The 26,371-nt window shown below is 44.9% G+C and overlaps 1 protein-coding gene across 2 annotated transcripts in view; it reads right to left on the bottom strand.

The window, feature by feature from the left end:
* CYB5A (cytochrome b5 type A) overlaps positions 1-15,694 on the bottom strand; it is a 36,809-nt gene extending 21,115 nt beyond the window's left edge. The window contains exon 1 of one of the 2 annotated variants that reach the window (XM_045790269.2): positions 15,438-15,694. In XM_045790269.2, coding sequence (XP_045646225.1) covers positions 15,438-15,566 — 129 coding nt within the window. In that variant the 5' untranslated portion in view covers positions 15,567-15,694. The remainder of the gene's footprint in view (positions 1-15,437) is intronic. The other variant, XM_045790268.2, reaches the window with a different exon arrangement.
* Between the last annotated feature and the right edge of the window lie 10,677 nt (positions 15,695-26,371).

The raw sequence follows: 26,371 nt of genomic DNA, 5'->3' as shown, positions 1-26,371 counted from the left end.
CAAACCAAACACTTAACACTGCCAAAAAAAGGTCAAGCAAACATATTGTCCATAAACAATGACTAAGCAAAAAAAAATTTTTTTAAGAGATTATCTGCAATAGTTAAGCCAAAAATTAAAACAATTCAAAGGAGTGTGGAACATAAACAATTTATACAAGATTTAGAAAAAAAGAAACAAGACAGCCCAACCATATGTTTTCTATAATTTCCAGACACTTTTTTCTGCACTGCCTACGGCTTTGCATGTGCGCTCTCACTGTACCCTCAAAGCTCAGGGACCAGAGGCTCACCAGCAGCATCTGAATTACTTCTCCTTGTTTCCCTTGAAGATCATGGGAGGAAACTTACAACGAGGACTATCTATGCATTTTTGCCGCTGGCTTGAGAGCCGTCCACTCACTCACACCTCTGCTAAGTGCCACGCCAAGCTCTGTTGTTTCCAAGATGGCTAAGTACTGGCCCCATCCTCAGGGAGCTACAGTCCAGTGAGCAACCAGACAGGGAGACATAAAATAGCTAAGCACAGCGAGCACCGGCTACAGGAGCTATAGCACAGCAAGTGGCGGGATCAACTCCCAGGAGAGGGAGGCCAACCAGGGGCCAGGAACGGCACTAAGGGGAGATGCTTGAACTGAGGCATGAAGGGTTCAGCAGCTGTCCCCCAGGTGAACAAGGGAAGGACGGTGGTCTATGCAAAGGAAACACAAGAGGCAGAAACACAAGGGCATCCTGGAGGACTGTCAGGCACTATAAATAACCTGATTTCACAGGTATAAAGATGCATTGCTGGGAGAGGCAATAAGAAAGAAGAATTAAGCACGTATCACCTCCCACCGGCTTTATACCTAACCCTTTCCATTATCACTGATCAAACTGCGAAATTAGACCCCTCCTTAGTCACTGCAAGCCCCCTAACCTTCGTGACCCCTCCCTGACCACCTCACTGGACTCTAACATCTACCTGCTTACACTCCTCAGGTCCCCATGCCATGGTTGGTATTCTAGAAGTTGTGGTCTGTACCCTAGCTGTCCCAGCATCTGTGTGCAGGCAGTACTTTGTAAGCTCAACAAGGTCCAGCTCTAAGCGAAATAAGTCAAGCAGAGAAGGACAATATTCATATGGTTTCACTCATTTATGGAACGTAAGAAGTAGGAAGATCGGTAGGAGAAGAAAGGGAAGAAGAAAGGGGGGTAAACAGAAGGGGGAATGAACCATGAGAGACTATGGACTCTGGGAAACAAACTGAGGGCTTCAGAGGGGAGGAGGGTCGGGGACTGGGATAGGCCCGTGATGGGTAGTAAGGAGGGCACGTATTACATGATGCGCTGGGTGTTATACGCAAGTAATGAATCATGGAACTTTACATCGAAAACTAGGGATGTACTGGATGGTGACTAACATAATAAAAAAATTAAAAAATAAATAAAATAAAAATAGGAAAAAAAAACAAAACAAAACCAAGGTCCAGCTCTGCCACATCTTAGTGAGGTGACCCAGGAAGGTGCTGGATCCTTCTGAGCTTCCATTTCCACATCATAAATGCCTCCCGAGGAGAGAAAACACAAGGAGCAGCATGCCTGGCCTGTAATAGGTATTATAGTAACATCGATTTTGCTCCCTTTCTGCAACACCCCCATCTGCTATCACCACGAGAACCTTGTCCAGAAACTAAACAGTACCAGCCCTCGTGACCTGCTGAAGGCCAAGTCTAGCACCAAACCCAAAAGACGCCCCAGTTCTATCTACCCTGCCCTTTATCTTCAAGAGATTTCTGTGGATTAAATCACATTACTAGGCCTAATTGTGTGAAGCCAAAGAACCCAATGACGAGAGTTAACAGAAACTACGCATTGCAAGGACGACAAACATTGAGAGCGTTCTTGAAGGTCATGGGGATAAGAACAGATACGTGATGCAGCTGTGAGCTGGTGATGACAGAATGCTGTTGAGATTTTCCCTCCTTGAAAAGACAGAAGCAAAATTCTTCTTGGTTATTTTTAGGGTTGAGATAGTAAATGTTTGGCTTAAAATATGCTGTAAGTCAAAGGTAATTTTGCGTTTAATCAGTATGCCCTGGCCAATACTTTTAATTCTACCAAAACTCACCTTCTCTTGTAGATACAATAAAACAGGTGTGGTAACTACTGACTGAACCATTCCTCTGATCTCCCAAAGGAACGTAAGTCCCGACTCGGAGGTAAGGACCTTGGGGTAGAGCGCAGGGTCAGGGACAGGCCTGCTTCTAGGGAAAAGAGCAGGGGACACGGAGGCCAAGAGAGGAGTTAGAAGAGCACACCATTTGCCTCGTGACGCATCTGAACCTGATGTTCCTCAGGAGAATAAGCAAAGCCACCAAGCTTGAGGGCCCCGCGGCAGACGGGTGGTGACCTATGACGCACTGTTAGTCTCCAGTCTGTGATCCACCTTGGGTTAGAATGGCGAAATGACGAGATGACATGGCAGCCTGCATTGACAATGATGGGGAAGGAAAGGAGGCTTGATGGTGGCACCAGTCCGTCTTTTCTCACTTTCTTCCTCAAATCGTAGCCCTATTTTCCCTTTTATATCTAGTGTTGAGACCAACAAATTTGGCTCAAACCTGTATCTGGGGGCAAGACAGAAATAAAATAAGCTGCTGGGAAATTATTCAAGCTAGCCCAACAGCCATTCTGCATCAATTTTCTAATACTTTACACTTAAAAAGTTTTAACTATTCATCGAGTAAACACGTGTTGAGTCCTTTCTGTGCGCCGGCATTGGTCTGGTTGCTGGAAAACATCAGGGAATAAAGCAGGAAATACATCCTCCCGCATATGCTGCAAAAACGTATGCTCCTGCATTCACAGAGGGAGACGAACAAGCACTAAGTTATAGAATAATTATACAGCATGTTAGAAGGTAGCATTCTACAGAAAAAAGAAAAAATAGAGCAGGGTAATGGTGTTAGGGTGCAGGGGGTTGGGGGGACTTACCTTTAAAGTGGGGGGCAGGCGTCTGGACAAGCCTTACTGAGAAGATGAACAGGTGAGCTATGCAAGTATTTGGGGGAATAAATTCCATTGCAAAGTACTTAAGGTGGGAGAGGTCCTGGCATGTTCACAGAAGAACAAGGGCATCAGTATGTCTGAAGCAGGACATGACAGGAAGACGACAGCAGAACGAAATATCAGAGATGGAACTTGGCGCCAAGCGACATGGGACCCTGCAGCCATCAAACAGACGCTGGCTTTAGCCATGAAAGAGAGAGCGAGCCACTGAAGTTATTGTCTGTTTTAACTATATTGAAGTAGTTACAAAAGTTGTAAAAATAGTACAGACCGGTGCCAGGAACCCATCGCCCAGACTTCCCCAACGGAAACGGAAGACATCCTACAGAAGTACAGAGCGTTACCTTGGCATAACCCAGTTCAGGAGACTGACTTTCTCAGGGACACGCATGTGTCTGTCTGGTGTGTCCCGGCCTGCAACACTTTCCCACATGTATGTCACGTACTACAGCTCTATCATGGCAAAGGGCTCCCCCACTGCCCATTTAGTCACCCCCATAACCGCTCATCTGTTCCTCAGTCATCTTGCCATTTTGACAACGTCCCATAAACGGAATCGCACTATATGCAATCTTCTAAGATTATCAGTTTTACCTGGCGTAGCGCACTTGAGACTCGTTCAGGTTGCCTTGTTCCCTTTTTAGTGCTGAGTCATACTCTACTCTACGCATGTACCAGCCTAACCACTGATGCACTGAAGAACACTTGAGTTGTTCCCAATTTGGGCATATGACACATAAAGCTACTAGCCTACAGCCATTTTGTATCAATTCTCTAATATTTCACAATTATAAACTCTTAATTATCCAATCAATAAATATGGAGTCCTCTCTGTGCACCAGCATTGTTCCGGTTGCTGGGACTTGTGCACAGCTTTCACATGGACACGGTTTTCATCTCTCTAGGACAAATGGCTAGGATTAGGATTTCTGGCTCATATGGTAAGTGTATACTTAACTCTTTAAAAGCAGGTTGATTTCCAGAGTGTCAGTACCATTCTGTATTCTCACCGGTAATGCATGCCGGAGTCAGTATTTCCACATCCTCGCCAGCATTTGGGTTATCGGTATTTTTTTTAATCACAGCCCCCCCCACTATTTTTTTTAAAGATTTATTTATTTATGTCAAAGAGAAGAGAGAGAGAGAGCACATGCACAGGCGGGGGGGGAGGAGAAGGACAGAGGGAGACGTAAAGACTCTCAAACAGATTCCACACTGAATGTGGAGCTCCACGTGAGCCAACACGGCTGATCCCATGACCCCGACATCATGACCAGAGCCTAAATCAAGTTGGACACTTAACCAACTGAGCCACCTAGCACCCCTATCACAGCCATTCTAAGATGTTTGTAGTTTATCTCACTGTGGTTTTAACTTGTATTTCCCCAGTGGCTAATAATGCTGGACATCTTTCCATGTGATTATTTGCTATCCATGTATCTTTTTGGAAGAAATGTGTATTCAAGTCTTTTGCCCATTTTCTATTGGGATAGTTTCCTTATTGTTGAATTTAGAGAATTCTTTATATATTCTGGATATAAGTCCTTTGTCAGATATGAGATTAGAAAAAAATTTCTACCAGTCAGTGGCTTGTCATTTCATTCCTTTAAGAGGTCTTTTAAAAAACAAATGTTTTTCATTATTATGAAGTCCAATTTATCCATTTGTTTTTATATGGACCACACTTGCACTGTCATGTCTAAGAATTCTGCCTAAGTCGCTTCAAAATATTTTACATTTTGTCTTTAGATCTATGACCTATATTTAGGTTAATTTTTTTTTTAATCAAGTGTGAGGTTTAGGTCAGGGATTTACTTTTCGACTACTGATGTCCAATTGTTCCTGAACTATTTGTTGAAAAGGCTACCCTTCCTCGATTAAATTGTTTCCCCATCTTTGTCAAAAACCAGTTGGAAGTATTTGCACGGGTCTACCTCCATGTTCTCTACTCTGTGCCACTGTCTGTGTGTATGTTTCTCTGCCAGGACCACAATTTTCTTGATTGCTATAGCGATCGTCTAAATCTTAAATCAGGTGGTGTAATTAGTCATGAAAAGGTATATATGGGAAAGCGATATGTTCTGACTTACCTTTTAAAAGGCCACTCTACTCTAGTGGGAGTCTGCTGTCCCAGGCAAGGGACACCAGGCAAGGAGCAATGTTGATCAGACCAGGGAGACAGTAGGAGAGGTGGGAAAAATTAGTCAGAATCTGACTCTATTATAAAAGTGGAGCCCACAGAATGTCCTACTGGATTCATGTGGGGTGTGAGGTAAGAGGAGGGTCAGATATGGCCTCAAGGTTCTTGACTTGAGACAATGGACAGAACTGTCATCAACTGAAGTAGGTAAGTGTGACAATGGAGCCAGTTTTATAAAGGAAAGTCAGCTCAGTTTCTAATATGTTAGGTGTAGGGGGCCTAGCAGACATCTAAGTGGAGATGTGAAGCAGACTGTGGATACAACAATCCCAAGGCTAGGGAAGAGGTCTTTTTGCCCTGGATATAAAAATTTAGAAGCTGCCAGCATATTCAAAGTCACGACATTGAATGAGATGGCCCACAGAAAGTACAAAGCACGGGGCTGGAGGGCACTCCCCCCTTAAGGTCAGAAGGGAGAGAGAGCAGGAGTAGGGAGGTGGGAGAAAAACCAGGAGAGAAGGGCACTGGAAGCCACATGCAAAAACAGGCTCCAAGAGAGGGGAACATCTGATCATGGGGTGCAGGAAAACCAAGCAGAGAGTTGCAAACGGACCAGCAGCATCACTGCAGATCTGAGCAAGAACGGTTTGGGTAAACTGCTTAAGAGAACAGTGAAGACAAACTGACGGTAGGAGGCTTAACAACCTTCTCAGAGGATTTTTCTCCATAAGGGAGCAGAAAACAAGGAGCGCCAGGAGGGGGAAGTAGAGTAAAGAGGAGCTGCGTGTGAGTGTGTTTTAGGACAGCAGCAGTAAGGGCATGCTTGAACGTGGGCGAGAACCACCCAGTGGGGTGAGGGGTGAGGAGGGGGCTAGTTTGTGCAGAAGGAAGAACAGTAGCTGTTCTTCAGAAGGGACTCTGGGTGAGCAGAAGGAAGCGGGATCACTGGCTTTTGGCAGACTGTACTGGAGACCCCAGCCTTTGACTCTCCATTTCTTCTCCTGACTTCCTAGGAGCCTGGCTCAGTGTCATTCTTACAGTCCACACTCTGAGGCTATGTCATAATCTGAACTGTCCTAATAAAGTCTCTCCAGTTTCTAAATGTTAAGTCTTTGGGACAGAATTCCAGGCAAACATCTATGAGCCAAGAAAGGATCATGTCATAATAAAACTAGTAGGTAGCATTTGTGTGGAAAGAGGGGAAAAAAAGGAAATAAGACGGTATAGAGCATGTGTCTGTGCCCCTCCATCAGACTCTCCCCTCCTCCACCCTGAATACTTACTGAGCACTTACTATGTGCCAGGATAGGTAGCAGTGAGTAGGTTGGACAGGGTCCCCGCTGTCTGGTGGGGAAGGCTGCAAGCAGGCAAACAAGAAAAACAGCAGGTATCGAATGAAGTATTAATGAAGAAGCAAAGCAGGACGATGGGACAGAAGCTTCCCCGTCCTGGGAAGAGATACCGAGCTGGGAGCTCAAGAGGGGAGTGATCAAGGGAATACGCATCACGCAGAGGGGGAACTAGTACAAAGGTTATGGCAGGAACACGCCTGACTTGTCTGAGAAACAGAGAGGGCCTGAGCAAGGGGTGGAGGGCAGGGGGATAGTATTACTACCTGCAGTGGGGGCCGGATCATGCACTTATTAAACCAGGACACGGAGATGGGATTTTATTATAAATGCAACAGAAAGCCACTGAAAAGAATTAAGCAGAGAAATGGCAATCTGTTTCCACAAAATAAAGTATTTTGATTTTCTTCAAGAAGTTACATTCTCTAACAGAATAACAATACACATTCCTCAAACTGAAAACTCATAGCAACTACCAATTTGGTGGAACCAGTGAAATCCTGGAGACTGAGTGAGGTCATGCTCTGAGGAACACTGGACAGAGTCTGGCCAGTACCGCAACCGCGTGGCACATACAATCATAGAGCAGTCAGAAGACAGAAGGGAAGCAGCAAGAGAGGGGGGAGACCTTCCGGGGGGGGGGGGCTCCCGAGGCTGCAACGTTAAGTGGAATGGTGATGTGGGCAGACAAGGCAGGGTGTCACGCACAGCTCCGGGGATGAGGACCCACAATCAGCGAGGGGTTGGGAAGGGGCAGGCAGGGATTAGCTGAACCCAAGGAGGGATTTTATCAGAGTAGTAACCTCATCAGATTTCCATTCAGAACAAGCACTCCCAGGGCACTTACTTAAGAAACCTACCCAAATCAGCATTTAACTTTTTTTTTTTTAAAGATTTTATTTATTTATTTGACAGAGAGAGAGACAGCCAGCGAGAGAGGGAACACAAGCAGAGGGAGTGGGAGAGGAAGGAGCAGGCTCCCAGCGGAGGAGCCTGATGTGGGGCTCGATCCCAGAACGACAGGATCATGCCCTGAGCCGAAGGCAGACGCTCAACGACTGAGCCACCCAGGCACCCCGCATTTAACTCTTCTTAAACAACAGGACACTGATTAAGACCATCCATCTGTGTTAGGAACAGAGTCCTTGAAGACGCCACCAAGACACTCTACTTAAAAAGCCTCCTGTGAGAAACTGGAATGGCTGGTGATCTCCTTCACCTTCTAGAAAGCAACACAGTAAAGTAACAACAGATAGAAAGGCACATTTTTGCCCTTTGACCTTACAAGAATTTTCTTTTTGTTCAAATATTTCCATTCCCAACTTCCCTTTGCTTTCTCCCTGGTTCCTGCAGGGATCTCCAGACATGGGTTGGAAACCTCAAAGCAAATAACAGCAACTATGTACCAAATGGATGGCTCTTGTCTTCTAAAGCTCTCCCAGTTATCCCAGGTCTCATGCCCTGGTCATGGGGTTAGCTGAAGAACATTGGCTGGGGAGTCCTGCCACCTGGAGTTAAATCCTGGCTTTGTCCTCACTGGCCATGCGACTGGAGCAAGTCCCTGACTTCCCCAGCCACAGTTCTCTTACCTTTAATAAGGAGAAGACCACCACCAACCTAGGAGGATCATTTTGGGGATTAAAAGTACAAATGTGAAGGAGGGCCTTGTGCACAAAAAGCACTCAGCACACCATCTAACACACACTTAATGCCAGTCAACTTTCAGTGAGTGTCCCCTGCTATCACTTTTACCATCAGTCCACTGGGGATCTCTACCAAGGGAGGGAGTACACATGACATTTAGTTGACACTTTCTGAAGATAGAAAGATGGGAAAGCAGGCTGGGTATATTTTGTGTCCCGGGCAATTTTCGACACAGCTGTGCGAAACTCAGCCTACCCATGATAAGCAACAGCAGGCACTGCAAGAAACAGGTAGAAAACAGCCCATTCTAGGCCCTCACTGCCGAGAAGCAGCAGGTTGCCACCCCTAGAAAGCCAGGACAGAAGGCCCTTGACTGGGCCTGGAGCCGTGGATGCCGCCCTCCTCCCACCTCCACCCAGCATCCTGCTCCTCCCAGCAGCAGCACTGGCTCAGGGCCATCCCTCTGGACACGGGGACCTCGTGGGCCTGACCAGAGACACAACCCTGCACGCAAGAATGTGACTTCTCTCTGTCATCCACAGATGTCAGCTCCCACTGACGAGAGATCACTTACCAACAGGCCGCTCAGACCAAATTCTACTCACCCAGAGTGAACTGAGTCCCATATCTTCAATTCACTCTCCAGTCTAAGACACAAGCAGCCAGTTAATAAATAGGTACTTGTAAATAGGTGTTCCCAAGAAAACCAGGTTGAAGGATAACAGGGAAAAGCAGCACACTTTATCAAGACACAGAGAAAGGCCGTGAGGCACTGCTATTTCCATCCTCATTATTCTGTTGCTACCTCAGGCCACTTTCCTGAGTGCTCTAAACAGGACTAGTGCTGGTAATTTTAGGATAAACAAGGTGTTACTTGCTACAGCTGCATTTTTAAGAAAATTTATATGCTAAAGGAGAAAAAAAATGTTTCCATATGTTGCCCCTGCTGAGAAAAATACACACCCAAATAATTCAGGAGAGGAGGAGGGTAATCAACTAGGTCTCTCAGTTACTAAAGAAAACAAAGCAAAGCACTGAGCAAAGTCTCACTGGAGTGTAAGCCTGGGTTGTGGCCATTAGTACGATCACCATAGGCACTCCGGGAATATGCGTGAAAAGCATGTAACCTCTCACCCAGCAATCCTGCTTATAAAGACTTACCTAAGGAGACGATCACAGGTGGCCAACTGACGAATGAAATGTGCAAAGAAAAAGAGAGGATTGGTTACATAGATTATGACACATCTACCTAACAAGAAAGCAGCCAGGAAGAATACAGTTTACTGAAACAGAATGGTGCCCTCCACGTCTAGGGGGACGGGACAGATTACCAAACAGCATGCAGAGTACTTTATCATTTATGTACAACAAATCCCTGGGCCAGGGTGGTTGTGTGTAAGGCTATCGGGAGGGTGTTCATCGAGACATTCACAGCAGTCACCTCGGGCAGTGGAACTCTGCAAGTTTTGACTTTTCCCTTGCTCTTTTCCATACTACCCAATTCCTTAGAGTCATCATGTGTACTTTTCCCCAAAAGCAATAAAGTTGTATTTTTAGGGTGCCTGGGTGGCTAAGCTGGTGAAGCATCTGCCTTCAGCTCAGGTCATGATCCCAGGGTCCTGGCATCGAGCCCTGTGTTGGGCTCCCTGCTCAGCAGGAAGTCTGCTTCTCCCTCTGCCCCTCCCCATGCTCATGCTGTCTCTCTCTCAAATAAATAAAATCATTAAGAAAAAAAGTAAAGTTGAATTTTTAAAAAGCACCAGAAAAGAGATCTATCCATCATGCACAGCATATATTCCTCAAAAATTGTATTTCAAGCAAATATTTGTATTTTGAACCATTTTTGCTTTAAACATTATAATTTGGTGTGTGTTCCAAATAAATATTGAACCTTCCACACAAAATTTTAACACTTAATTTGTAAGAAAACTTAATCAAAATATTTATATTCTTTTCCAAGTGCTTACACTCATATTGTTCTAATATTCACAAACTTGATAGAGGACAGAATAGTCCCCATTTAAGAATGAAGAAAATGATCTAGAGATTTTACCTGATTCACCTCAAAACAGGTCAAAGATGAAACCCAGTTTTCTTAATCCCCATCCAACACTTAGAATGTGTAGTGGGACCTAGGTTGTTCAAACTCCATTATATTAAAAGGTACCCATTACAGGGCGCCTGGGTGGCTCAGTGGGTTAAGCCTCCAACTCTTGATTTCCACTCAGGTCAAGATCCCAGGGGCATGGCATGGAGCCCCCCATGTTGTGTCAGGCTCTGCACTCAGCGGGGAGTCTGCTTGTACCTCTCCCTCTGTGCCTCCCCCAGCTCGTGCACGTGCACATGTTCTCTCTCTTTCTCAAATAAATAAAATCTTTAAAAAAGAAAAGAAAAGGTACCCATTGCTTGTCTTCTATGGTTCTGGAGGACTTTGGGGTTAACAGACACCTGCATTCAGTAGAAATGAGCATTATTTACTCCCTGATATGGCCAAGCTGGCCCGCGTGATCTATTCGCCCTTTCTTTGGAGTTTTCATCCACCTTCGAGATGAACGAAAATCAAAAGTTAACAATCTCAAGTGTTGCTTTTTGTTGTTAGGTTTTAACTGTTTCAAAACGAAGTAGCTCACAAGCAGTCTTGAAACCTCTTCTCAAAAATACCAAAAAGTTACCAAGAAAAAAAATGCAGAAACGTAAAAGAGGCCCTGCCCAGGCTCACATTCCTCAAGTAGACTTGTGGCCGTGTCACCTGTTTACCTAAGACACCTGAGCCACATTTACCCCTAAGGATCCCTTTACATTTTCAAACTCCCACAGATTTCATTATTTTCTAAAGTTTTATTTACCAAACTATGTATGTGAAATAATAATAACATTCCTACTTTACATATATCAAAGACATATGTGCAACCACAGCTCTCTAGTAGTATCAGTTCAGAGTATTATCAAACTTCCTTGAAAAAAGCAAAGGCACTTAGGATTTTAGCCCTAAATATGTCACCCCACATCAAAGGTAAAGATATATGGTCCTCTGTGTTTTTCAGAATTAAGGACACGAGTTTCAAGCATCGACTCTCTTCCTGGGTCCAGGCGAACTGAGGTTCCCCAGGATCGGAGCCACTGGTTTCTGCAAAGTAGGCGGCCATGTTCAAGGAAAATAACAAAAAGTAAGTCCCTGCATCAAACTTGCTATTATGAACGCAAAGTCTCTGAAAGCAAAAAAAGAGCCAGGAGCCGACAGCTTTGTGAAGCAGAATGATGTTAAAGGATATCTAAAACACAGGTACAGAGCATCAGAATCCCAGGACAACCAGGAAATGTTCTACAGAAACAAGGAAGGGGCAACTTGACACAAAGGCATTCTCATCTCTCACATTTTTTAGGAAGATGTCAATTTCATAAATCAAACATCTATTGACTGGAACGGAAATCAAGTTAATATAACTTCATCAGTTATAAGACGCTTTCTCCTTGCTTCCCACAGCTCTTAAAAACTGAATACACACTACTGCCCAAATCACAGAAAGGGAAAAGCAAACCATTTTTTTTCCCTCCCAGCCACAAATGCCTACGTTTCCGTTTGAAGTAACTGTCCCTCAAAGTTCTACAGTCATTAGCCCTGCTAATAATATAATCGGGTAAGACAAAACCACACTTCATGAAAATAAATTAAAAAACTAGAACTCAGGACTGGAAAAAAAAAATCTACTCCAAAAAATGCAGGCAACAAAGCTTAAAATCCTGTAGGTCAACATCAGATAGTAACTGAACACCTGCTGGTACTTAGCTTGCCATTAATAATGAGCCAGCCTGCCCTCTCAGGTGTCTACCCTCCTCTTGAACAAACCAGTTTTTAAAGGCCATTATTTTTAAGAGATAGAGCTCGTTGCACAACTTAGAAATTTCACCTCTGCTCTTGACTGGAAGGATATAATTTATATAATCCTATCTCATTTCAACATCACCTGTCAGATTTACACCTTTACCTAAAATCTCCTATTAACACTCAGCTACATACGATACTACAGAAAACAAGCCACCAGCCAACCCTGCCCCAAACTAGAAGTTTGCATTTACCCACGTGTCTGGTATTGTGTTGTGTTTAACCAGCATTATTTTAATTCTTATAATAACCCTGTGAAGTACACTATCATCCTCCCATTTTACCTTAAAATAAGGTATCTGAGACATAGAGTGTAGATAGATGAGTACCCCCTTCCACCCATCACACTATACATTTTCTCAACATGAATGCAGACGTGCATATGAACGTATAATATCCTCAAAGGAAAAAATACTCCACCATGAAAAGTCTTGTTGTCCATACGGACGGGTGAATTCATAGTAGAGGGAGATCTAGAGCCCATAAGGATTGAAAGTTCACTTTAGAAGAAGGAAGCCCCCCACTCCAAAAGAAAAAAGAAATACCTTTCATACTTAAGTCAGGAAAAGCAGAACATTCTTTAGTTAACATGCAACAGTTTCATGAAATCCTGGAGCTTTTAAAATGATGGAAGAAAGCAGCAAGGCAGGAAGGAAGAGACAGATACCCTGGGTCCCTTTCTCTGTTTCAAAAGAAGCTATGAGATAAACAGCACTGGCAGAACAGAGTCATGGAAACAGGAGGGATCTAGGAAGAATTACACCTGGCAGAGTGGGCTGACTGCAGAAGCTGAGAGGATTTGTGTTTAAGATGCAGGAAACCACGGTAAGGGATCCTAGGATGGGGTGTTACCCCAGAGAGGCCTGCCCTCCAGCCAGTGGGTCCAACTGCAAAATGTCAGCCACCTCACTCTGCTACCTTAATCAAGACCCCGCTCTGTGCACCTGTGTTGTCCTTCCCACCCTGCCACTGTGGACTTCAGGTCCTCTTTACAGAGCTCCTGCCCGAGGCCTCCCGCAGCCCTCCGGGGTGTGCTCCCAGCTGAAGGAGACTCAGCGGACCCCTGCACAGCACTGTTTCCTGTGCTAGTCCTGCTTCCTCCAACGGATGCTTCTGGGAACATAAATGATGTGTTTTCCTCTCAGGTTGTCATCTACTGAGGGAGACACACCTGAAACAGTTCAGAAGATACTGAACTTCCTGATCAAAAGGAAGGGCATGATGACCAGAGAGCAGTGGTGCCCCAAACTCAAGTCACAGGCAGGCTTCTACAGGGGGCATTTTACCAGGTATCAATTGAGAAAAGGAACAGGGACCACTATAAACTTTTTATTTCACTATAAATAGTTCTTAGTTATCTCGCTGTGTTAGTTATCAAAATTAAAGACAAGCTCATTTCACTGCATTTTACCTATACCTACACATTCTCCTCAAGCTACTTTCAGAGTATGGAATACAATAAAATAAAGGAATTGGCCCTCAGCTAATTTACCCACCCAACAGCTTGTTTGCATCCCTTAAACAATTTTACTCAGAAAATTTTGTGCAATTCTCTTTCTTGCCTCATAAGAATGAAATGTAAGTAGTTTAAAATTTAATCTTCTCTTCCTTATTATCTCCTTCTGAGAAATTTACCCTTAGAAGTTATGCAAAATACATTTTTAGGACAGTGATTCTCTACTAGGAGTGATTTGTGGACACCTGGCAATATCTGGAGACACTGTGACTGTCACCGTTGGGGAGCAAGTGCTGACATCTGGTGGGGCAGAGGCCAGGGCAGCCACCTGTACAACACAATGTATAGAACAGAACCCACAAGAAAGGGAAAAAAAATGCTTCATAAAATATCCTATTATTCTTTCATAAATGCTGTTCTTTTTTACAGATAGAAACAAAGAAAGCACACACTGAATCTTAAAATTCTAGAATTACACCTACCATGGGAAAGGAAGAAGGAACAGTTGAAAGCAGACCTTTGGCATCAGCTAGCCCTGATGTTATGATGCAGGGTTTCGAACTCGCCTGTGGCTCCCTAGAAGGGACAGATCAGGTATGCTTCCCTACTATAAATCACTCCTAAATCGGAACACTATTTTATCTTCTGGCACAACACCGAATGACAATTTAGGAGTAAAATATCTTATTAATAAGCATCAGCTTCAACTTTTTTAAAACACAGTTTAAAAAAGTTCTCTGCAAAAGTCTCTCGATGTAAATGGTGATTCAGCTAATACCAGGCTTTTATTTTCATTCCTCCGCCAACTATTTAAAAAAATTCCCATCACTAAACATTCTCATTTGTTTGGAGGAGGGGCGCCAAGCTGGCTAAGTGTTGCATTCAGATTTATGATTCAAACTCACCCACAGTGATAAAATACAGAGGTAGCAAAGAAAAGCACCTTAGAATTTGCTGCAAAAATTATAACCTAATGCAAAGAATCTTATCAAAGGAATGTTTTCCTTTAAGTTAGGCAAAGTTAGTTTACAACTTCCAAAGCTAAGGATCGAGTCCTACTGGCAGTTCTCACTACCTAACCTTCCTCCTTCCTACTTCATCAAAGCGTCGCACAGGCGGCGGGGTTAATTTCCTAGTCCCAAGAGTCCAGCACTGTACCTCGCCGTGAAGTCCTTATTGGATGCAGTTAACAATCACGGCGCTCCTTGCTAGTGAACAGGGTGCGCGTGGATGGTGGGGGTAGGCCTTGGGTGCCGGGGAGACCGGGTGGGGACCACACCCCGACCTCGGAACTCAGGGTCTTCTCTTGTGGGATCCCACAGTTCTCAGGGCGGGTGGTCTGCAACCGGCTTGAACTGGGAATCCACTCCCGGAATAACAGAAATGGGAAGATCCGAGTCTTTGATGGAGCCCCCTCTTTATGTAAACTCATAAAGGGTACTTTCAAAATCCTTCCGCAGCAGCGCCCTCTCCCAGGAAGGCAGCCCCAGACGCGATCTTGCTTCCCACTAAGCGCTAAGTGGTGCTCTGCTACGCGCCCGCGGAGGGAGGCAGCTTCTGCCGGATGCCAGCACGCCGCGGGCTGCTAAAATGGCTCGCCCAGCAGCAACGCCGGCTGACGCGCCTCGGGACGCTCCCAGGTGTGCAGGCACAGGTGTGCAGACTGCGGGGCCGCGCTCCCAGGCGTGCAGAGCTAGGTGCGTCTACTCAGGTGTCTAGATTCAGGGGGCGCCTGAACATAAGCACAGGTATGCAAACACAGAGGTGCAGACGGGAGGAACGCTCTCAGGTGTGCACGCACGGGCGAGCGCATTCCACACAATCGCACACTTCAACCCCGCCGCGGTGCGAACGACAGACAGCTCGCCGCACGGAAACCCCAAACCCCAGCCAGCGTCACGTCTCTCCAACTCACCTCCTCCAAGAACTTGGTCAAATCGTACACCTTGTGGTGCAGAATCAACCAGGTACTCTTGCTGTGGTTGTGCTTCTGGATCTCTTCCAGGGTGTAGTACTTGACAGTCTGGTCCGACTGCTCGGCCATTTCGGAACGCGGCGAGCCTCAAGCCGTGCACACACCAGCCGAGTCGGGAGAAGCGGAGCGCGCGCCTCAGCTAGCTGGGCCCGGGACATTCCGGGGGCTCCGGCCCCGCGCCCAGAGCAGGGCGGCCCGCGCCGCGGAGGGGGCGGTGGCACACGGCCTCCGATGACTGGACAGGACGTCTGTCACTCAAGGGGCCCGCCCTCGGCCGACACCGTCCGCCAACCCCAGCGCGCCCCCGCCCAGCGCGCGGGCGTCGACTGGCTGCAGAAGGTGCCCTTCAGGAGCACGGTGGTTGGAGCGCGCGGAGGGCGAAGCGAGCTGGGGCGGGCGGCGGGGCGGGGCTTCCCTTGCGTCTGCGCAGAAGGCTGCAGAGCAGGGGGGTAAAGGGCACCCGGCGTAGGGTACCCGCGTAGAGTCGCGCTGCGGCGGTACAAGTAGGGTCCGCAGGGGACCAGCGGCCGCACTTCACCTTCGCCGCGATTTCGCAATCAGATCAGAACAGCCAGCCCTGGATGTCACTGTGTAACCAAGTCGCTCCGCTGCGAGTCTGTTAACTATTAAACTGTTAACGTGATGGGACAGTCCCGAGCCTGGGGGACTTAAAACACGCAGTGCCATCACTCTGCTTCAGTGAAACAGTGTGCTGCCCAGAATCGTCACTCAGTAATTTTGCTCGACACTCCCGCCTCCCCAGGCGTGCCCAATTCTCACAGGGGGAAAAAAAAACAGGGAAATACCTGTTTTGTACAAAGCAAAAACGTCATTACTCCTCAAGCTCTGAAGTACTCCGCTGTTGACACTGACTAGACGAGTACTTGACTTGAGACTTTTTCTCTTTTCAAATGTTTACATTTAGTGTTATAACGTTCCTATATATTTCAAAAATAGTAAAGCAGATTATCCTACTTCCCTAAACAGTTCTCAGAACTGCTGAATCTTCGCATGACTTCTAGCAGAGCAGTCTCTTGAGATGATGGCTATAGCTATAATCCAACATCAATACTGTTCCAGATTTCGGTCCCAGTTCCAACTCCAGAAATGGTTAAAAACAAAACTTTGGCACTAGTGATCTGGATCCTGCCCCTGGTTTAATGACTTATCAGAGATGGGTAACTATGAGCTAGACAATTACCTGTTCTAGGCCACTGTTTATAATATGCTTAGTACAAGGTCTGGCACATAGACAGCATTCAATAGATTTTAGCTAGTGCTGCTATTATTATTCTACAAGGCTTCCTTATTCTAAAACACAGGTATGAGGAAACCCTATCTGGCAGGTGCTCCAAGGTGAAGTAAATCTAGGCAAATTTGGAAACAAACCAACCTGAGAAATTAAAGAACACAAATATTTACAAACTCCTCCTGACTGCCCCTCCAGAAAAGACATTTTTATAAATATTGAGAAAGCCAACTCCACTCCTAAAGTTCCTCAGGTAAAAATATACTGTAAAAAGCACTCGGTTTCTTTTCCATTATAAGGCAAAAGTAAGCAAATATTACATTCTTTATTCATTTTCTGTCACTCATTCATAAGATGTGCTTGAACATCCTTTTCCTGCCCATTGATAGTTAAATTCTCCATTATATAGATATAACCATGGAGAACTGGTTCCCTCAAACAAATGGGCACTTCTACAAAGATGGGACTCCCAATTCAAATATCTACACAGATAATTTGCATTATATCCAGGTCTTTCAAATACTATATTAGCATAAGTTAACTTTTTCCTTCAAAAAATATCTAAAGCTCTCATCTATATAGCTTATTCGGTTGATTTCTAAATAATTTCTTATTAGCAACAATTTTCAAAATTTTCTAAATATTTTACATTTTTGTTCATTTTCAAATAAAGCATTATGGCTTGAGGTTGTTTTTAACCACATATAACACCAAATGTTATTTGAGAATCTCTGTTCAATTGAACTGCAGAAGCAGAAATGAGGAGTACAGAGCAATGGATATTATCTGACCACAAAGCTCATTGAATGTCTGAAGTTCATTGCTGAGGTAGGGCAGTTATCCTCACTAACTTCAAACAATGACAAGTTAACTATATATCTTATTGTAAATACATTCTTAGGCACATTTTCCTAAGGAGAATGTTTGACAGAAGGACATGGCTGCAAAATTACATTTAGTTTTTAAAATCTCTTTTTGTCTCCAACACAAGTAAATAGAATAAGAGGAAAATGGTATACATAAGGAAAATTCCAGATATCCTATTTAATTTCGTAAAGGGTTTAGAATTCCAGACAGTTCTATGAAATACAGTTAATGGTGTATTTCCCAAGTCAGAAGCTTACAAATCATCCAAGTCACCCTCAAAATTTATTCCATCACCAAGACCCAGAGATTTTCCCTCTTAAACATCTGATGAGTGTTCTTCTCTTTTATCCCTAGGACCATTCTGCCAGATCTGCCTTTCATGATTACCTGCCTACCTGCTTACAATAACTTAGCAGATTCTCCTTCTGGTCTTCAATTCCTCAGGTCCGCCTTCCATAGAAGAATGAATCTAAATTAAAATCTGATCACATCACTACTTGCCTAAGACTTTCCAATGTCTCCCAATAACTGAAGTTCCCATTCCTTACCAAAGCATCCGAGATCAATCAAAATCTGCCTGTCTCCAGCTCCATCCTTTGTCGTTTCCACCTCAAACCTACAGCCTAGTGACAGTGAGCTATTTTTAGATCTCTGGAGACACAGCATCCTATCCTCACTTCCATACCCTTGCTCAAGTCCCCTTCTCTGACAGAGTACTCTCCTCACTCCCTTCTCCTACTTTCTTTTTCTTGGTCTAGAACTCAGGACCCTTTTTAACTCAGCTTAGGAGTCAATGCTGGAGGAGGCACGTGCTGATCACACTCTTTCCCTCCCACTAATGCCCACTCAATATTCCTTGATTCTCTGATTATCTCTATCACACACTCACTAAGTCATCAGTCTACACATCTTCCCTTCTCACTGGGCCAAAAGTTCCTCAAGGACAGGGACAGTTGGTCACAGCTGTATCTTCAGCACAGTGCCTAGCACTCAGTGTGTGCTCAATAAATATTTTTGGATGAGTAAGGGTATAAACTGATATAGAAGATGGCATGTAAGTACCTGGAAATGTCATAATTTTACTTTAACCATACTGAAAAATGCGGACTAATTTATTTATCTGTCACTAGGAAGAGGACTAGCCAAGTTTTCTAACTTTTCCCAAACATCTACCAAAGATAAAGCTGTTTTCTTTCTTTCCCAGCCTAGGAAGCAAAAAAAGAGAGGCTAAATGCAGCAACAGCATGAAAATAGTTTAAAATTAACAATGTGCACACCTAGGAGCAATCCAAAGTGCTCTATGTATCCATGTAAGTGTAAAAGTGATGTGAATGATGAAGAGGGCAGTGGTGTTCTTGTAAGCTAGAAGCCCCATGTCAGGAACAGTTACCTACCTGAATAAAAATACCACTTAGGACCTCTAAGGCTGATGCTAGAAAGAAGAAAATGTTAGTCTCTGCATATCCTTATTTCCCTGATTCTCTTATTGATTACTGATATCACTCCCTGCCACCCACCACCACCCTACTCTCCTCCGTGGCACTCTGGCATAAGTATGAAGAAATAGCTCTCTCTTTGCTTTCTTACAGCAGGGCCAGAATATTCAAATGAACTTTGCTAAAGGAAGCAAAAAATAACTTTCCACCACATACAATGATCTTAGAGCCTGAGTCTATTCATCTTTAATAAATGAAGCAGTGAGGTCAACTGAATCAGTTCGTTAGATTCTCAATTCTCCTTAAGTGACTATGAGGCACACACACCCAATGGGAATCCTTTCTAGGGACACGTCATGCTGAGTCCCAGTCTCCCTCTGTTATGTTTGAGGACAGCTGATTATGCTTTACCCACAAATACAATCTTAGACATCCAAACTCTTCAAATTCCCAGTCAAGGTGCATGCTAAACAAAGCCTCAGCCCCCACCTGGGGCTTATCATCCTAGTTTCAGCTCCCTGACTGAAGAGTTGACTTTCCCAGGTAATCTTTCTCAGAAATGACCTTCAATTTCATGTGGTACTTGCCTAACCACAAAATATGGCCCAATCTTTGTGTGCCCAGACAGTTTAAACACGATTTAACATAATGCAACAACCCTGATCTTCATAAAAGAGATACATACAAACTGGTAGGGGGAAATCTTTTTTTTTTTTTTTTAAGATTTTATTTATTTATTTGACAGAGAGAGAGACAGCCAGTGAGAGGGAACACAAGCAGGGGGAGTGGGAGAGGAAGAAGCAGGCTCCCAGCAGAGCAGGGAGCCCAATGCTGGGCTCCATCCCAGGGCTCTGGGATTACGCCCTGGATCAGGCCCCCGGCCAATGGCAGACGCTTAAGGACTAAGCCACCCCGGCGCCCCTGGTGGGGGGAATCTTTAAGAAGATTCTTTCCCATCTTGAACGCCTACAAGTGAGATAAAGGGAAACAAACATAAGTAACTCATATACCTAGTAAATTGAACAAGCCTGTCCAAAAGATTTTCATCAAAATGTATCCTGTCATTAAAGTTTTTCCCTGGATAAAAATTCTGGCTGGCCCTATGACATTTTGTGTTTTATTAATTAAAAATAATGATGTAATGTTCATGTAAGTGAATGCACATATATATTTTGAAGAAGAATAATATACATGAACACCAATGAAGACTTGACTTGACTTGGGGACTATAGGCTCCTCCTACATCCTATCCTTCTGCCACCCAAAAATCATTATTATCCTGAATTGTGTTTATTGTTTCCTTGCTTATAAAAAATATTTATGCACATAAAAATACATCAAGAAACAATTCACTGTTCAGGTTTTCTTGGAGAACTACTGAGCTTTATAAAAACAGAATTACACAACTATATGGCCTTCTAGGACTTTTTTCTATACAAGAATGCTCTTCGCAGCATTCTTCATAATAATCCCAAACTGGCAGCAATGTAATTGTCCATTTAACCTCTGAAAGGGTAAACTGAAGTATATACACACAATGGAATGTAATGGAACGTATCCAGTAATGATGATATTGCTACCCTCAACAATATGGATCTCACAATCATAATGTTTACAAAAGAAGCTAGACACAATTCATGTATGCTTCCATTAATATAAATTTTCAAAAGAACCAAGATTAATTTATGATATTAGCAATTGCAACAGTGATTACCTTGGGGCAAGTGGGGAAGTGGCTGGGAGAGGGCATGAAGGGGAATACTGGAGATGCAGGTAATGTTCTACTTTCAGGTCTGACTGGTGGGTAAACAAGAATGGTCCTCTTTGAAAAACCATAAAACTGTCTAAGTATGATTTATTCACATTTTAATTTTAAAAGATTTATCTATGTTGTTCCATAAGGCAATGTTTCATTTTAACAGACTACAACTGGACATTTAGTACTTGGGTGTTTGGTGATGTGGGCATAATTGAAAATTTCAAATATTTTTAATTCTGCCTTGTTAAAATTGTTGAAGCCAGAGGACATAAGTTCAATAGCAGAGGTATTAAGAACACAAAGTGCTGACAGGTGTGTTTTTCAGAATGAAGAACACTCCACTTTATCTGTGCTTAAACAGATAAGAAAAGCTAGTGAACATATACATTTACTAAAACTGAATCTATATTTATTTTTCACCTTGTCCTAATGCAGTTTTTTCTTCCTATGTGTATATAACAGGTAGGATTAAGAACTTTTCTGTAGTCTTCAAAGATTTGTTTAAATAATTCCAATGACTGCTGACATAAAACCAGACATAGAACAGGGGTGCCTGGGTGGCTCAGTTGGATAAGTGAGGAACTCCTGATTTTGGCTCAGGTCATGATCTCAGGGTCAAGAGATCTACCCTTGCCTTGGGCTCCACATTCAGCAGGGAGTCTGCTTCCCCCTCCTCACCTTGGGCACACAGGAGCTCCACTCTCTCTGTTTTTCAAATAAGCAAATCTTAAAAAAAAAAAAAGGACAAAAAGTTTATTTGTTGGTATATCTGTTCCAGAGGATTGTATTTTGTTCACTTAACGTTGCAAACTGTTTGTCATAGGAGGCTCATTTTGGTCATCGATCTTGTGATAATCACTTAATATCATCTCCCAGCTGGTTATAAGTAACCAAACAAGTATTGAGCACTTTCTTACTGAGTTACAAAGACACCTAAAAGCACTCCTCTTTAACAAAGTTTATTTCGCAAATACAAAATAAGTAAATTAATGGATCAAAGTTAAACACAATACAAAATCTCATCTTTTCACGATATACCTTTTGGAACCTGGCAAAATATGAGGTTGAAAAATTTTGGCTCTTCTCTTAATAATATCCTGGCACTCCACCCGTGAGGTTGCTCCTCATCTCCAGGAACTTACATTGGTGACTCCCAGGACTCAGTGTAAGGACTTCTGTTCTTCCTACACTCAGTCTCTTGGTGATCTAGCCTCGTGGTTTTAAATTCTGTCTATTACAAACAGATCCTCTTCACTTCCCAGTATTGACATGTCCAGAACTGCACCCCTCCTGATCTTCATCCCGGAATCCTCCTTCCTCCTACCGCCTTCCCCTTCTCAGTTAATGGCAACCCTGTCCTTCTAAGTCCTTAGTACAAACACCTTGGAATTATACTTGGCTCCTCTGAGGCCCCATGTCAATCCACGACGGAAACGTATTTAACTTCAAAGCATGTTCACAACCCAATCCCACCTCCCCAGCCCTCCCCTGATCCAAGCCACACCACTGCTCTCCTAGATCACCCCCATCGCCTCCTAAGGGCTCCCCCTCCCGTCTCTCTGTCCCTGTCTGTCCATTCTCAGCAGAGCAGCCTGGGTGCAGGAACCGCAAAGTGCATGGTTTAGGGCTAGTGCTGTGTATCCCACTTCAACCTCTCTGGGCTCCACTGCGGCCAGCTGGCCACCCTCCTGCCTCAGTACTTTGGACTCGCTACTCCCTCTCCTGCAACCTTGTCCCCTGACATCCCTGTGGCTACCCACTCCATCGCCTTCATGTCTTCATGAGACCTCCTGGCCTCTGTCACAGGCTTTCCCAACACTCCCTGGCTTTCCATCCCCCTTTATTTTTCTGCAATGCACCTACCACCATCTACCATACTCCTATTTTTCTCATTTATCCCATTTTCTATCCCTCAACTCCCAAATAAAATACAAGGTCCTCGAGAACAGGAAATGTTATTTGCTTTATGGTCCATCACGAACTCCTAGAAAAGCTCCAGGCACACAACAGGCGCTTCATAAATACCTGCCAAAAGAAGGAGAGGTGTCCCGAAGGTGCTTGCACCCAGCTGCTTCTCCACAGAGCGCTGCACCACCTTCCAGTCAGGGACGATTCGGCCTCCGCGGGCCTTTCATGGGAGGCAAAGGGCGCACTTGCCTCTCTGAGCCAGGGAAGCCGGCCAGCGCGGGGAACGGCGCCTACGGCTCCCACGCTGATGCACTTCGTGGATGCGGCTGCCCTCTCCCTCCACAGCTGCAGGGCCTCGCACACTGGATACCTCTCCTGCCAACCCCGGCCCTTCTCCAAAGGAATGGCAGGGGCCGTCGGGCGCGAACTGGCGTCAGCAGCGTGGGCAGGAAGTGCTGAAGCGCGCAGGGCATGCCGGGGAAGCACGTGGTACATGGGGCGTGTCGGGGCTCTGTGGGGCATGCCGGGAGAGTGCACGTGCCGCACGTGGGTGGGGCTCACAGGAAGCAGCGCCGAGAACAGCTAAGAGAGCGCGCGAAGGAGGCGGCTGAGGAACGTGGATAGCCCAGGGGGGCGCGCGGGGCGTGCTGGGAGCACCGTCCAAGAGCAGCGAGCAGGTAGCAGAGGCGGCAGGTGAGGAGCGCGGGTCCTCACAGCACAGGGCAAACGTCCCTTGGGAGACTTCTGGGTGAAGGATCCAGAGAGGCGGCACTGAGGGGCTTGCAGGCCCTGCTGGCTGCCGCACCCCTTCCTCACGCCAGGGCCTCAAGAGGGGACGGCTTTGAAGGCGTTGCTGGTTCTCGGTAACCGTGAGGGGGCGGTGCGCGTGGGGGCCTGGTGCCAGCGCCCCCACTAGCGCGGCGCATCTCTGCGGGGCAGTTGTGCTGGCGGAGTAGGGTGGGACGGGGCCCGGGGTTCCAGCGTGCTCGGCCAACGCCTAGAGGCAGCGCTCAGACAGCGCCTTCACGCTGAAGAAAGATCTGGGAGGTGTTTCCTAAGCGGTCGGTCACCGCCTGGAGAACACGAGGCCGCGGGGGGGTGGGGGGAGGGGGAGGCTGCGCTGACCCTGCGGCTCGCTCGCTGACCGCCCTTGTCGCCAGCACAGCGCACGGGGCCGCCGTCCCCCGCGCGGCGCGTCAGTGAGCCTGAGGCCCAGGCGGGTTCCGGGGTGACCCGGGGAAGGGGGACAGGCTCTGACAGCTGCCCGTTAAGGCTCCTGAGCTCAGAAGGCACCCACGGTCATGCCGAATAACGAATAACGGGAACAGTTTTGGCCTCCTGCTGAGCGGGGGCGGGGGGTCCCCTGCAGCTTTCTGAGCGGCCTTTGAAGGCCGGCAGCCATTTCGAGGTGCCTCCGCCGGAAGGTGCTGGAAGGGAAAACGACAGTCATTTTAGTGGGAAATAGGTAAAAAGAAGGGGGAATGAACCATGAGAGACTGTGGACTCTGGGAAACAAACTGAGGGCTTCAGACCGGAGGGGGTGGGGGAATGGGATAGGCCGGTGATGGGTAGTAAGGAGGGCACGTATTGCATGGTGCACTGGGTGTTATACGCAACTAATGAATCATCGAACTTTACATCAAAAACTAGGGGTGTACTGTATGGTGACTAACATAATATAATAAAAAATTTTTATTAAAAAAAAAAAAAGTGCAACTAAGGAATCACAGCCTTGGGCCTGCGTCTCTGACCTGTGTGCTTCCGAGTATGCGCAATCATTTCTCTGGGCCCGCGCCCTAATTAGTTCCTTGCTTTATGTTCTGCCTCATTCACTTTTGATGCCTTTATTGTAATGCTTTAGAGAAAAGTGGATTTTTGGCAAAATTGGGAAGTAGGTTGTCTTTGCCTTGGAACTTGTACTTTTTAAAAAACATTTTCATGACAGTAAATGTTGAAATAGGAGAGCAGAAAAGCAGAAGGAAGGAATATTTTTGTTTTTAATGATGTCAGAAATCCCACGGATGAGGTCATTAACACCTTGTGGGAATTTGTGCTAACCTTTCTGTAAGAGTATTTCCCATTTTAAAAGAACCAAGTGGTCCTGCGGATGTGGAATTTCAAACTCGTTTTTGAATGTGTGGAAGCTGCGTGGGAGCTAGCCAGAAGGGCACTGTCTGCCATTGTCTTATACCGCAACACATTTGGTTTGGTTCCAGAGATCACGCCTAAGGCTGGTCCTACTCCAGATTCCTGGGCTGATATGTGATTACTTTTCTAACTAAAGGGAGAAAATATATTGATTAAAGTTTGAAGTACTAGACTCTCAAGTTACCTTCCCCCTGCTGGATGTGTGCACGTGAGAGAAGTCGAGCTTAACTTAGCGACTTTTAACATTCCAGTTTTCTCTAATACACATGATAGACTTCAAAGGTATGCTCTGTTAATTATCAACTATAAAATATGTCCCAAATAGAAGCTTTAAAGCTAAGTAATTTTGGAAAAGGAAACTAGATAACAAAAATTAGAGACCTTAGTAAATACTTCTTTTCATGTAAAAAGATGAAAAATATATTCAACCTTGAAGTGCTTTACAGAGATAACCTGAAACAACGGAAGACTTTGCTATACATTAAGATTTAAAAAAAAATTATTGTTATAGGAAATACTTCTTTTTTTCCTGAAAACAAAATGAAAATTAAGAATAGCCAGGAACTTTAAAAGAAGTTTATTAAATAAAGACAATGGTATAGAGATATATCTAGTATCTAGATCAAAGTATGCTTTTAATAAATAGTAGCTCATTTTTGTATTATTGTACTCAAATTATTTTACTTATGATCTAGAACTTCAGGCTTGTAACTCTACATTACCTTTTTGGAATGATGAAAATTTCCTAATATGTATTGTGATGGTTACAAAACTGTGATACTAAAAACCACTGAATTTGATAACGTAAAAAGTAAATTGGAGGTTATTTGTATTACATCTTAATGAAATTTGAACAAAGTTCTAGCAGGTTGAACAATTTTTTATTAAAGTTTTTATTTATTTAGAGAGAGTCTGTGCATTGCAGGGGGTGGGGTGGGGAGCAGGGGGAGAGAGCATCTCAAGCAGAGTCCCAACTGAGTGTGGAGCCCAGCTTGGGCTCTGTCTCACAACCCTGAGGTCATGGACCTGAGCCCAAATCAAGAGTCTGTCGCTCTGGGGCGCCTGGGGGGCTCAGTCGTTAAGTGTCTGCCTTAGTTTCCGGTCATGATCCCAGCATCCTGGGATTGAACCTGCATCATCGGTCTCCCTGCTCTGCTGGGAGCCTGCTTCTTCCTCTCCCACTACCCCTGCTTGTGTTTCCCCTCTCGCTGTCTGTCTCTCTCTGTCAAATAAATAAATAAAATCCTTAGGAAAAAAAAAAGTCTCTCAACCAATGGAGCCACCCAGGTGCCCCCAAACCACGCCCCCCTATGAGGGCAAAATCTTAGTGATATTTAAATGCTAAAGTCTGTTAATTTGTTTTTATTGTCTTATTCCAACACAATATCAAATATTCTGTGATGGGTTGGTATTAACACCCTTTTGATAAGATGGTTTACTATACTTTTGTTGCTGTTTGTTTATTTTTAAAGGCCTGATAGCTGAGACATTCAGTCAACAGGAAAAT

Source organism: Ursus americanus, chromosome 19 (assembly GCF_024610735.1).
Source record: "Ursus americanus isolate L20-20 chromosome 19, mUrsAme1.1.p, whole genome shotgun sequence".
In the NCBI taxonomy this organism is placed as follows: domain Eukaryota; kingdom Metazoa; phylum Chordata; class Mammalia; order Carnivora; family Ursidae; genus Ursus; species Ursus americanus.
The sequence above is the reverse complement of the archived record's forward strand: the minus strand, read 5'-3'. Positions and strand labels throughout refer to the sequence as shown.